General features: G+C 41.1%; 1 protein-coding gene across 3 annotated transcripts in view; it reads left to right on the top strand.

The window, feature by feature from the left end:
• mllt3 (MLLT3 super elongation complex subunit) overlaps positions 1 to 8,626 on the top strand; it is a 45,744-nt gene extending 37,118 nt beyond the window's left edge. For all 3 annotated transcript variants that reach the window (XM_024288289.2, XM_024288291.2, XM_024288290.2), the window contains 6 exons: positions 3,535 to 3,604; positions 3,727 to 3,859; positions 4,984 to 5,074; positions 5,171 to 5,239; positions 5,361 to 5,432; positions 7,719 to 8,626. In XM_024288289.2, coding sequence (XP_024144057.1) covers positions 3,535 to 3,604; positions 3,727 to 3,859; positions 4,984 to 5,074; positions 5,171 to 5,239; positions 5,361 to 5,432; positions 7,719 to 7,850 — 567 coding nt within the window. In that variant the 3' untranslated portion in view covers positions 7,851 to 8,626. The remainder of the gene's footprint in view (positions 1 to 3,534; positions 3,605 to 3,726; positions 3,860 to 4,983; positions 5,075 to 5,170; positions 5,240 to 5,360; positions 5,433 to 7,718) is intronic.
• Positions 8,627 to 14,069: the final 5,443 nt, after the last annotated feature.

Below are 14,069 nucleotides of genomic sequence, written 5' to 3' on the forward strand. Positions count from 1 at the left end.
CCGACTCTAGGAGGACGTCATGAATTGGGCGAAACCCACAGGGAGCGAAAGACGGAGCCTCAAAGATCAACTCGTTTTACTTCCGGGAATCCGGGTATAAAAATAGTTGACAAATTAACTCGTATTTAAGAAATAATTTGTTTTTTAGTGTTCCAAAGTGATCAATGTGATTGGTCTGAGTCAGTCTGAGTCACGTTTTTAGAGGAACTGCTGTCAGCTTGTTTGAAGACCACACCCCTCCCACTGAAAGCGGCTTGGGAGAATCTGGCAATCAAACGTTGGAGGCGGGGCCAGCGGGCACCTCATGCTTTTACTGAGGTGGCTGATTGGTCAGTTTATAACTTGAGTAAATGGCGATGAGGAAAAAATATCTTTAAAAATAATTAGGAGTAGAAAGATGCTAAGAAGAATGTATCAAGAATAAAAATAGCTATTCTAAGAAATAATTGATTGAGAGATGACTGTCTATTTCTCAATGAAATTCTTTGGGATTTTAACACTCTTGGACCCAGCAGGTACTTTCTATTTGGAACACAAGAGGGGAGGGGTTGATATGTCCAGTGATTATACAGTCAATGGATGGTTTAGATATTTCACAGACCAGAGGAAAGACTGTTCTTCAGTCTTTTAATGTGACAACTTTCAATGGTGAATCTTATGAAGAAGAGTGTACCAAGCATGCCTGTGTGGAGCACGCATCACTGTGTGAGTGTGTGGACACCCAGCCATAGCAGCAGGTCTTCTTTGTGTTCTCCCTTTCATGTCCATCGGTGTCTGTAGACCCATCAGCAGCATACTGTCCCGGTGAACTTTGCGGGTCAGATTAGATCAAAGCTGTTCAGGTGCGTGGACACACCTAAACATCTTTTCTGGATGAGATTCTGATATTGTCAAAATCTTTTGCAGTTCCTAATTGTGAGACAGTCGACAAGAGAGACGGCCAGCTGTTTGAAATGTCTTAGTCACACCTGTCCTTTCAGTGCTTACGGGGTTGTCTGGGAGTGAACAAGCAAAAATATAGAGATTGTTGACCGTTCAGTGGGCCCGGAGAGGGAAAATGCTCACGCATATTTTCTGCTACAGTTCTGCTGCAGGCGACGTGTAGCAAACAACGATACAAATGTTCAAGGTTGAGTAAGGGTGCAGTAGGTGAAACACAAACAGTTTGGGTTGTTTTTTTTTTTTTTTACCCCCTCAAATCCTGCAGACTGCTCAATGAGGCTGTTGCTGGTGTTTACGTGATAATGAAGACAATATCACACTGTAATGACAATCAGAGTGTGGTTTGTGTGGGGATCTGACACGTTTCATGTGCACACCCTGTGTATGAATGCTGCATAGCTGGGGTCATCATGGGATCAGTACTGGTACCTTACTGACTGGAGTGTGGTGTATGGGCCTGGTCAAATGTTTGTCATCATTGCGTGCTACTTACTTGAACTTATTGAATACTCCACATTACGTTTAACGTACACACAACAAGGGCACATTTCATGACGTCCGTTCAGGTGGCCGTATGAGCCTCGAGGGAACTGCAACAGACCTGCGCTCCTTCTAAGATGCGGGCCTCCTGGTTAGGTCTGGTTAGCTTAAAGTGTCTGAGTAAAAACTAGGGATGGGCGATATATCGACACCAGTATCTGTGTCAGTATGATTTTAGTTTATTGGTATCGGGCTGATGCTAAATAAATCCACCAATATCATTATGACTATTTTCAGATACACTTCATTTTTGACATGGATAAATGTTCTTAACAGATCCTTGATACTGGAAAGCATATGTTCACAGTTATGTCTAATAGTCAGTAAATAGCCTGAACATTTTCAGATATATTTTCAAAGTTTTAAAGTGTTCCTATGAGATCCCTTGCTGTGTGTTAAAAATGTTAAGTATATTGTGATTGTAGAGCAAAAAGAAAAAGTTGTGCATTTCTTATAAATCAAAAAATAGCAAATCTAAATTTGGTGTTATTGTGGACACTTAATATGTAGCCATGTAGTCATCAGCTTGTATCAGTTAAATGAGTAAAATAGTCGGTGCAGTCCATATTTTGCAGTTAAATATTAGTTTTTTTTCTGGCAAAACAGACAAAAAACAGAGCAAAATAATAAACAGATTAATAGAATAGGGCTGTAACAAGTATCTGGGTGCTTGGATACTCAAGATCTGCTCCCAAAAATTCGAGTACAAATATTCGCAGCGTCCAAGATCACTGATTTGTGATCTTTATAAATATAGTAGAGTCAAAGTGTAGTAAAATATTATTCAGGAATGATGTTTTCATTGCTTGGAAATAAAGAATAATGTTAGATTTTAAGTTTATGAACTACAACAAAACCGAAAGAGCAGTGCTACTGTCTCTGGAAGTAAACAGATCTTCATCTCGATGAAGCTTCCAATTTTCAAAGTAAAACTAGCGAACTAGAAACTAGAAACTAGGTTCTGTTCAAAAACTGAGACTGTTCAGTTCTTCTCACTGACATAAGTTCTAAAAAACAAATTTAACAGCAGAGCTTTAGCTCTAGTGTTTACATTCTTTTAGTTATGGTAACTCTTCAACAGTTGATCTAATGAACGAAACTCCAGCGGATTCTGAAGCAGAGAAACGCAGCCTGGTACTGATCTGCAGCTCTTTATAGAGAAGTGTGGATATAATCAACATGAATCAGCTGATTCTGTCACAGAAAAAGACGACTTTTTAAACCGGATTTGCACCATTGTGTAATGCAAGGATGGAAAAACTGGAGAACATTTTCAGGTTTTGTAGTTAAATGATCTAAAACAACAGAGATTTTTATGCTGTTTATGTTCCTGCTGAACTTTACCAGAAGGTTGACAAAAATTTTAAATTGTCAAACATCATTTCCTTTTATCTAAATCTTTGTTTTATCATTTTTGTTGATTCTGATCTCCTGTACTAAATAAAAGTATAAATAATAATGATATAATGAATATAATTTCAATTTTTAAACATCCAGTAAAAAGTTACACACATTATACTAAAAGTAAGAATCATGGTTTGATTCTTGAATCAAATCAGATAAGCAACGATCCACAGCCCTACAATAGAACGAGTCATATGATTAGGTGAGTAAATGACATGTATTTTTCATAAGATTCAGTGTAATAGTATGTTTTACAGTCAAAGAGCAGCTACTACATTCTCTAGCCAGTCTCCTTCCTTCTTTAAATGGGATAAATGTGGGTTCTTTTTAATAAGCAAATATTTCCATGTTTCTTGTTTTTGTTTGATACATACAAGTTCTCTTCATGCGTACAGAATCCCTGTTGTTATTCTCACATTTGTTTTACTGGTAGGTAAGAAGAAGAGCACAACATGAAGGTGCGTTATTATGACGGTCACGAACCATAAAATATCAACAGTCTAACTGTCCCCCCTCCCGTAGAGACACATCCGCCCTATTGAAGTCCACCAATAACCTCTATTCTGACATGCTTCAGAATAGAAGAAAATAAAATCTGTTTCTATGATCCAGAGATGGTTAGTGTTCTGTTTCTGTTTGCACTTTCAGTCAGAACAGCCCAGTCCCGCCAGTTCCAGCTCCAGTTCAGGCTTTGCTCCAACACACCACAAACGGCAAGGTAACTCACCTGCACTACACCAAAGGAACGCCACACTTCTCTACCGGAGCTTCAGATGAATGATTTGTGTCGTCTCTGTACACGAACAACAAGGTGACATGTTTGTGGTTGACTCTGCTCAGTTCTGGGGCCGCTGCAGTCTGTGATGCAGGAACCACACACAGACGAGGAGGACTCTGAGGACGAAGACGACAACGACATGGACTCTGACGGAGAGCAACCTGCACACAAACACCTGTCACACCACCAGCGCAGGTCAGTCACAGGCAGCAAATGAGGAGATTAGTGCTGCTACAAACTTTTATTTTAATAATCAACTAATCACTGATTATTTTTTCTGATTAGTCGACTAATCGGGTCATGCACAAACTGGATGTAAAGCACACATCTTAACCATCAATAGCTTTAAACTAACTAAAAACTAGATAAATAGTATTACCTGTGATAATGTTAGTGTGAATGTTGTAAGCTGAATTTGGCCACTGAAGATGCTAGTGCTGATAGCTGAAACTGATGGCTGAAATCACTGAAACTGATGGCTGAAAACGCTGAAGCTGATGGCTGAAAACGCTGAAGCTGATAGCCAGGTAAAATATTAATTAAATGCCAAATTAGCCAAAAACACACAAAAAAGACTAAATTAGCCAAAACAGCTAGCATGCAGCTGAAACATTTGCCTAACTTCAAAACAGCCTAAAATAATAAATCATAAAAATAATACATGCCAAATACATTAATAATAAATGTCAAAATGTTCCATAAATCTAGCAGAATGCCATTATAACTTTCAACTTTACTACACTCTGACTCCATATAATATAAAGTAACGACTAATCATCTTCTTGACCGCTTTGTCCCTTTCGGGGTCGCGGGGTGCTGGAGCCTATCCCAGCTGCTGATGGGCGAAGGCGGGGTTCACCCTGGACAGGTCGCCAGTCTGTCTCAGGGCCTCAATCACACCCATACACTCTCACATTCACACCTAGGGGCAATTTAGAGTCACCAATGAACCTATGAAGCATGTTTTTGGACGGTGGGAGGAAGCCGGAGTCCCCGGTGAAAACCCACGCATGCACAAGGATGTGCATAAAGTAACAACTAATCGACTATTAAATTAGTCGTTGACTATTTTAATAGTCGATTAGTTGTCGATTAATCATTTCCCTCAAGGAAGTTTCTCACTTTACTGATGGAGATGGAACCGTACGGTCCATGTGAAGAAAATGAATGCATGTTTTTTTTAGAAACTGACTACCTGATCTGTGAAGCATTTATTATCTCCTGATATTTTGGCTCTCCCTTCAGTCATTTCCTGTGTGAGCCTTGTGTGATTTGTGTGTTTGAAGGAGATTCATTTGTGTCTATCCCGCTCTATCAAGGGTGAGTTTGAGTGACGGCAGTGAGAGTGACACCTCTCCACCCCCCTCCCATAAAGACACATCCGCCCTATTGAAGTCCACCAATAACCAGGTAAAGAGAGCGCGGTAATGTGCTGGTGGTAGCATCAACGCAGTCGTCCTTGAACTGTGCACAGTGACTCGGCTCTGGTTCACTGTGCCCTGACAGATTCTGGAGGTGAAGAGTCCCATCAGGCAGAACAAGCAGGACAAGAGCAGAAATCTGGACTGTGATAAGGTATCAGAGACAAAAGCTCCACCCACACCACCATGACATCAGCAGCAGAAACCGTTGAATTTAAATGCATTCATAAAGTTTTGTTGAAAGCTGTCAATTTGGAAATGTTTTGTCTTTCCAGGCTTACCTGGATGAGCTAGTGGAGCTGCACAAAAGACTGATGACACTAAGAGAGGGACATATATTACAACAGGTGAGCTGTGTGGTCCTACAGGCAGAGCCTTCGTAGACTACAAGATCATAGAACAGTGTTTTCATTTCTATATTCCATTCTAGAATGGAAGCAGGTATGTTTGTAGTATTTGAGTGTGTCTGTTTTAACTAACATATAGATTTGACAGTAACAATGATTAACCTCCAGCAACTTGTTGCCTCTTTTGTTTTATTCTTTCCCCGTCCTACTTTGTATCATCCCCCAACTTCCTTAACCCTTCAACACCTGAGGCGTCGCTGGTGACTTTTCAGCTGTTAACACAATAATTCCAACAGATTCTGAAGGAGAAAAGCGGCTCCACCCCCTTTTGTCTTTTTTGTACACTTATTGTTCATCTAAAGCACATGTGTCAAAGTCACGGCCCGGGGGCCGGATCCGGCCCTCCGAGTAATTCTACCCGGCCCTCCAGATCCTGTCTGTTATTAATGGCCAGATGTTATCTTGCGCTAATTTCTAACTTGACAAATTATATTTTTATTTAGAGTAAAATATTGAAAGTTATTTAAGGTTTAAGTTGATTTATTCCAGAATAATATTCCTGCCTTTTTATTATTCATAATTATGTTAAAAAGTTACAGTTTTAAAGTTTTAAAAATTGGCATTCTGCTAATTTTTGAGTTGGCTATCAGCTTCAGCATTTTCAGCTACCAGCTCTAGCATCTTCAGCAGCCAAATTCATCTTACAAAGTTACAGTTTTAAAGTTTTATAAATGTAGTTTCAGAGTGTTTAATAAATGTTTATCCTGTTCGGTCTGTGACCTAAGGTGTGTTTTGGATTTTGGCCCCTGTGTGATTGAGTTTGACCCCCCTGATCTATTACATCCCTCTCTCTCCTTCTGACTTTTTTTCTACATCTGGTCCAACAAGAAATGTACATGAACGTCATTGATATGAAGTTTAGCCTCAAATAGATGAGGGTTTTATAGAAGTATACTCTTCATATGTCGGAGGATTCATAACTCCTGTTGAGACAGTATATCTGTCCAACATCAGGCCTTCAGCTCTGATCTGTTTGCTCAGCTGCTGATCAGGATAAGTTTACGACAGGAGTTCAACCTTCAATACTTAAAGAGCCATTTGAGTTGGTTTCTCGCCAATTACAACTCAGTAGCAACAAAGTCTTACATCACCTGTAGAAAAATAAAACACTGCTTTGCACTAATAGTTAATTGTTGCTATTACAATAACTATAAATGAATTATTGATTTTTGGCATAAATAGAACATAAACATAAAGAGAAAACAGCCTTTTTTTAAATATGAAACTGTTTTATGACATGAAATCCTTTCAAAATAAAAGCCATGCTTTACCACGTCTCAATGCAGACGTTTGATGTCAGCAGTGATTTAAAGAAAAAAAAAACTCATTGATTTCAGTTGGGTTTTGTTAAAGCTGAACTGCTTGTTGGAGCATTACAGCTATCATGATCAGAAGCCTCACAGAGTCAGAGATTACTTTCCTTTTTTGTGTACTTTACTACTTACTTTTTACTTTACTGCTACTTTCAAAACCAAACCCATCTTTTTAACCAGAGAGCCACACTGGAGGGATAAGAGCCGCAGGCTGCAGACCTCTGGTTTAGGAGAAAAGAACTTTCATAGATTCAGGGCCCACTGTCGAATGGATTTTAAATGTTTGCTGATTTTGACATTAATTTGGGTTTCAGCTCATAAAACCTATGAAAACAGGATTTCAGAAAACCAGAGTCCTGAGGAGAAATCACCATTTACTTCTCAGTTTTTATCAAAAGATCTGATTCCATCCAATCAATAAAACAAAGTATTTTCAACTACTTTATTTGACACATTTCCTTCTTCGATCCTTCAAAAGTCTGGTAAGGGTCCAGGTCCTGCTGGAAGACCATCCAGGTCTTTGAAACTGTTCTTCAGTCCTCTCTTTCTGGATGTCTGCAGGTTCTTGAATGTTTTGGATGATCTGCTGAAGTCCACGTCGTCTCCTTTGCTGCAGCATCTTCTCCTGACACATAGTGTCCTTTCATTAGACTTTCTGTTGATCTGCTGGACACGGCGCTCTGTTGTCTCAGTTGACTGCTTTAACTTTAAAATATTATCCTTCAAAAGTTTAAATTAAACCATTTGTGTTCATCCTGTCATGGCAGCTGCTCAAATTCATTAACTTTTCCACGATCAACATCATTCCAGCAGATTGTGAAGGAGAAAAACGGCTCACTGAGCCAATTGAAAGTTCCAGTATGTTCAGGATCTTTTTCTCTGACATTTGTTGTGTTTTTGTCTTCTTTCCCAGATCGTTAACCTGATTGAAGAGACTGGACACTTCCACATCACAAACACTACTTTTGACTTTGACCTCTGCTCCTTAGACAGAAGCACAGTTCGAAAGCTTCAGAGTTACCTGGAAACTTCTGGACTGTCCTGAGGCTCTGAGCAGCTGGCTGCTGGGTGTCCTCCTCTGCTTCAGATGAGACTGTGGCTGTGTCTGGATGCTTCCAGCTCGGCGGCTGGATCAGGCGGTCCAGTCGAAGAGACCGTCCTGCTGCATAAACCAGAACTAGCACTGTTGGAGCGAGGCTGAGAGCTCTGAAAGCTTAGTCTGAGGCGAGGTGCTGGCTGTGTTGCTCTTCGTGCTCACCATGCTGTCACCATGCCTGTCTTGTGCTTCACTGGGACAAAGGCCCGGTCAGCATTCCCTTATGGCATTGTAAGTTATTTATTGCGTTTCCTTTGTAGGAGTGTGTGCTTTGTGTGAGTGAGTGGGGGCACAAAATGAAGAAAAAATGTGGAAGGAGATTTAGTGGAAGCACTTCACAACTGATTTATCTGACACTCAGCATTTCCAGCATCCAGTTTCAAAGACATGTTCAGTTTTTCAGCAGCCTCCCTTGGTCGTGTAGTAAACGTATGTGAGGATGACAGAGATGACTCAATCTCTTCACATCGTTTCTGCTCAATCATTTTTTGCATGTTTTTCAGCTGTTAAAGAGAGATATCTTTTCATTCTCCAGTGGACATTTCATATGAAAAAGTTGCTTGTACCAAAGGTCATCTAATACCTACACACCTACGTCTGTGAGATTTCATGATGAGCATTTTTAGGTTTGGGTTTGTTGTGGAAAAACATCTTTATAGAGAATATCATATCCAAATGTACAGAGCCAGAAAAGGGTTGATAAAGAAGAAAATGTCATGAATCAATATCTCTTTCTTGCAACATATTTTCTTTAAATCCATTGGAATTTCATGCGTGGTCACAAGAAAAAAATTTTCAGAACTTCCAAAGTTATGAGTGTCATTTAGCAAGAGCAGACCTGTCATGCAAAGACTAAAGTAGCTGCATTTACAGAGACACACGTAAATGGAATAAAGGCCTGATCAAAATAAAAATACGCCATGTCAATCAGAATACTCTGACCCAATCAGACTCATTCAGATCAAGATTTCCCTCCGATGGAGATAGGTGTGTTATCCCATTGTGGGGAATGTAAACAATTTATTCCAACCGTGCGTCATTACAGCGCTGGATTTTATGTCATGGTGCTCCGGGGGAGGTTTTGGAGCACCTACAGGACCAGCCGGGAGCGTGTCTCCGAGTAGAGCAGCCGGACTCCGTAGCTCCGTGTCTCCGAGTAGAGCAGCCGGACTCCGTAGCTCCGTGTCTCCGAGTAGAGCAGCCGGACTCCCTAGCTCCATGTCAGTGAGTAGAGCAGCCGGACTCCGTAGCTCCATGTCTCCGAGTGGAGCAGCCGGACTCCCTAGCTCCATGTCAGTGAGTAGAGCAGCCGGACTCCCTAGCTCCATGTCAGTGAGTAGAGGAGGGTGCTTTGTTACGGTGTGAGCTCCGTAGGAGTTTTTGGAGCACCGTCCAGCCGGCCGTTCTGCTCGAGTGAGCTGCTGGACTCAGGAGGACCGTCTCTGAGCAGAGGAGCAGCTTCAGGACATGCATGAGCTCTAGAGGTGGCTTTCAAATGCAGAAATGCCAAGCAGTCCTGTGAAGCCATGCAAACAATCATGTGAATTCCTGTCCCCAATTGTGCCCAGAAAAAACGAAGGCTGGTGTTATTTGCAGATCTTTTCATGCAGCCAAGGCTAAATATTGCTGGAACTTATTAATCCTAACCTTTCCTCAGGGACCAAGAATAAAGCTCAGCGCTGGCCACACGTATTTAGAAAATGATGTCTCAAAAGTCTCCTACAAATATTGATAACGATAAAATTGCAACGATAAAAGCATGCTCAGAGGATTGTCCCGCTACAAGCTAGCTGCAGCCATGTTTGTTTACAGCAGAACTCCGTTACTTCTTCTTCGGCCGTCTCCATTTCGTTTAGTTCTGCACATGTCAAAGTGATTTATTCTGATCCAAGTGATATATGTAAACATTTGTTATAAACGGATACAGTTTAAGGGCCCATGTGCACAGTTCAATTCTAATCCAATCTTTGATCAGATTAAAGACATTTTGCACGCGTACATGCAGCCACTGTCTTTAGACTAGAGACAGACACTCAACACCTCTGCAAGAACCCAGCTGGTCTATGGTTTGTCCAAATATCTCTCTTACACAGGTTTGTTTTTTTTTTTCAATTTTGTTTTTTCTGTAAACATCTCACTAGTCCAGAAACAAAAATATTCAGAATCCAGAAATCATGTCATTTAACTTAGTCATGTATCTTAGAGAAAGTTAGCTTCTGTTGTCTGTTTTTCTGCTGCATCACCAGTGGAACACGTCCTGTTTTCATCATGGGAGTGAATGCAGAGCCCCGCTGAGAAAAAGGAAGAGAAACTCACAAACAATGACGTAATTCAAGAAAAAAAACCACGTGTGCTACATTTTTGAGAATGTAAAAAAAAGATTTTAGAGAAAACCTGAGCAATATGTTTTAAAAGGATTGGTTGTAGAAAGGCGAGTCAAACATTTTATAGACTTGTACTATTATTTAAGTAAAACTTTCTAATTTATTGTGAAAGTTTGAGTTTTAGGCAAAGATTTTTTTCTAAGGAAAACATTTGTTAGAATTTCCATAAAGGATGCATTTCCAGTTTGAAATCAAAAGGTCAAGATGGCCGTTTCTTACAAAGGATTTTTCTTAATCTGTGCTATTTCTTAGTCTCTTTTGTATTTTGCTAAAATTCAATAAACATGTTGTACTGTTCAGCTACTCCTTAGTTACCTTTTTAATGATCTCTTTTCTGAAACTGAGGTATCATTTGACACGGTGTTCTGACCTAGTTTCCTCGAGTGTGTTCAACAGACAACAAGTCGTTTGATTATTACAAAGATACAAAAGGATTCAGGTTTGAAATTAACTTGGTGGAGAAGAAGAAATTATTTTAAAATCTCCTTTTTGGACAATATGTCATTCATGCAGAGTAGCATTAAAATAGTATTTCCTATTAAAAAAAGAGTACAGTATTTGAGTATCAACATAAAACTACCCCATGTGGCTAAATTGTAAAACAGTTCTTAATCTAACTAGCCAAGATGTACTAAGTTGTTAATAAGAGTGCCTTAAATCAATCATCATCAGACCTTCAAACTAAAGACATCACTAAACTTCCAATCCACCATCTTGGAGACACCAGCTGTTTTTGTTGACATTGATTTCACCCCTGCACAAGTTAACAAGTGTTTGTACTTTGGTTTTGGTATAAAGGTTGTAACATCGGATGTTCCCACAACTGACCTGAACGGAGTCGTCTTGTTCAGCATTATTACCATCTTCTCGCTGTGATTAAGAAAACCAAGGTGGCGAATGTGAAGACTTGAGTTCTGTAGTGAACAGCCCAACCCCTCTCTTCTCGTGTTCCAAACAGGAAGTAACCGCTGGTTCCCAGAAGCCAAAAACCCAAAGACTTCCATTGAGAACTAGACAGTTATTAGTCAGTCATTCTGTTTGTCAACAATAACTATTCTTGCTCTGATGCATTCTTCTTAACATCTTCTTTCTAACTCTAAGTTTTTTTAATGATATTTTTCCCTTATTGCAAGCTATAAACTGACCAATCAGTCACCTCAGTAAAAGCATGTGATGCCCACTGGCTCCACCTCCAACGTTTGATTGACGGATTTCCCCGAGCCGTTTTCAGTAGAAGAGGTGTGGACTTCCAAAAAGCTCACTCATGATTGGCGACTGTAGTTGCCCTAAAAACGTGACTCGGACTGATTTAGACCAATCGCTGAAGATGGGTTACAAAATGGTGGCGCCAGGATCAGAAAGCGGATGGTGACGGATTTGGGCTGATTTTGCGAGGTAAGGCATTTTCTATGGGTGATGTTAACACCTGGCTTTGTCCATTCAGAAACGATGCACAAAGCCAGTGGTAATGACAGAAGACTGTGGCCTGCTGAACTTATCAAGATTTCACTGGAAGAAATTGGCAAAGGTTTGTACATGTTTGGACCATTTCATAAGCAATAAGTGCTGATAACCTTTGTTTGCATAATATAGAACAGGGGTCACCAACCTTTTTGAACATGGGAGCTACTGAGTCATACGAAAGGCTACCATTTTGAAATAACAAATTTTGCTCAGTTATAGTTAGTTATACGTTATTAATAATGAATAATGATCCTCCTCTATGTAAAGACAGTGATTTCTCACCATAATTATCGACAATGACAACAAGCTAGGAAACAGATGTCAGAGGTCATCTAAACATCCAAAGTTTATGCATCATCAACCTATTTTTAAGATGTTTTCATTTATGAATCTATGTAAATCCAAGTGTCATTAAAAAAAATAGCAACATAACATTTAATTTTAGATACAGCTCACAAGTGTGATGTGTTATTTTTAGAAGAGACCTCCGGGCACCTTGTGGGGTCTTTGAGGGCTTACCTGGTGCCCGTGGGCACCACGTTGATGACCCCGATATAAATAAGCCTATTAGAGAGCAGAACAACTGCTTTAGTACACCATGAAACAGTTTCAATTAAGGTTGTAGTGTTACTGAATGATAAAGGAAAAACTTTAAACCTCCTGACAAAGACCCAAGCAAAAACGCATCAAACCACTTCAAATGCTCCCAAAGTTCCATCCATATTCCTCCACTACTGGTTGCCTCACTTTTAACAAATGCCTAGGAACCTTTCCCGAGCATTAGTTTCTCATAGTAAAGGTCAGACACAAAAACACTATCCAGTTCATTTTTGAAGGGAGTTTTCCAAAGAATTTCTGCTGGTGTGCGTAGATCTTGTCCCGACATGCGCAAGCCAGGTGTGCATACAGTTGGTTCCTGCACAGTGGACCTGCACCCCATCAAAACAAGGGGAAGGAAGATGTTCATCCCAGTCGGAGAATGGCAAGTTGCTTTACAGGCTTTTGGCTGCACCAAACTAGGAGAACCTGCCTTCTACCAGGGATTCTGTCAGTCGAAACCTCTTGGTCTGTAATTGCATAAGCTTCTAGCCATTTTGTAACATTGTCCATGGTAGGGATCCCCAATCCTGGTCCTCGAGAGCTACCACCCTACCCGTCTTCCAGTTCACCTAGCACTGCTTGCTGCTGATTACCTGGACCAACTGTTTTCATTCAATCAGAATGTGAAGATGTCTGACTGAGCTAATCAGCAGTTGGCAGGCTTGGAGATCTGGAAAACAGGCAGGGTGGTAGCTCTCGAGGACCAGGAACTCGAACTCCTAGTTCATGGCAATAAGGTCATAGAAGATAACTCTATGCAGGAAACGGGCCAATGATGTCCACTGCCACTCTCTCCATTGGGGGCCCTAAGACTGGTCAGGGGGACTCTTGTGTGCTGTGTAGACGTCACAGCAGCAGCAGAAGTCCTCCACAGCTCTCAGTAAAATCCCTGCCGGAGGCGACAGTCTTGGATTAAGACTAACAACATGGTTTCACTCTGCTGTGTCTTCTGTTTCTGGGAGGAGTTGAGCCTTCCACCCCGGTTGTTAAGGTGGGTTCTTTCCACCACAGAACCAGCAGAGTGGGACGTGTTTACACAGATTCTGTGAAGTTTCCATAATCGTCAGCACACTTGGGGCACCTGATACTGATGTGCCCATCCTGGCCACTCTCAGCAGGCAGGAGCATTGTGGCGATGGCAGCTGACGCTCTGTGGGGGCTATACTGACACGGCTCAAATCAATTCTGTTAGCTCATTGGTCCATGCCATCTTCTCTGGGTCCTCCTTCGCTATAGCCCTCACAGCAGTTGCATCTTGTAGATTACAGCCAGTTGCGTCTCTACCTGCAGGTCTTTCAAGGATTGGGCTTGAATGAACTGGTCTCCTGCCTCTAAACTGACCAATATCATTGATACCACAACACCTCCTACCTTTGCTTGCTGACCTTTTCACACATCCCACCTGAAACCTTTCTCCACCCATTCCAACCTGCTTGTACATATCTCTTAATTTCTGTCTCAAACTCTCTGTTGTTCTGAGTGCTTCCACTTCCTGAGGCCTCAGATGGTGTACTAGAATCTTTTCTTGGCTGACCGATGGTCCTTCTCCATGGCCTCACCAAACTTCTCCCAGAATCGACTTTTTGCCAGGCTGCAGCTTGCACAGGCTGCCATAGTTGTAAGCAGCCCCACAAGCCCAATCGAGCTCGATAGATTGACAGCATCTCTTACTTTATGTGCCCCCAACCAGGTTTAGCACTTCTACTCTCTTTGGGGTCCA

Source organism: Oryzias melastigma, linkage group LG18 (assembly GCF_002922805.2).
Source record: "Oryzias melastigma strain HK-1 linkage group LG18, ASM292280v2, whole genome shotgun sequence".
NCBI lineage: Eukaryota > Metazoa > Chordata > Actinopteri > Beloniformes > Adrianichthyidae > Oryzias > Oryzias melastigma.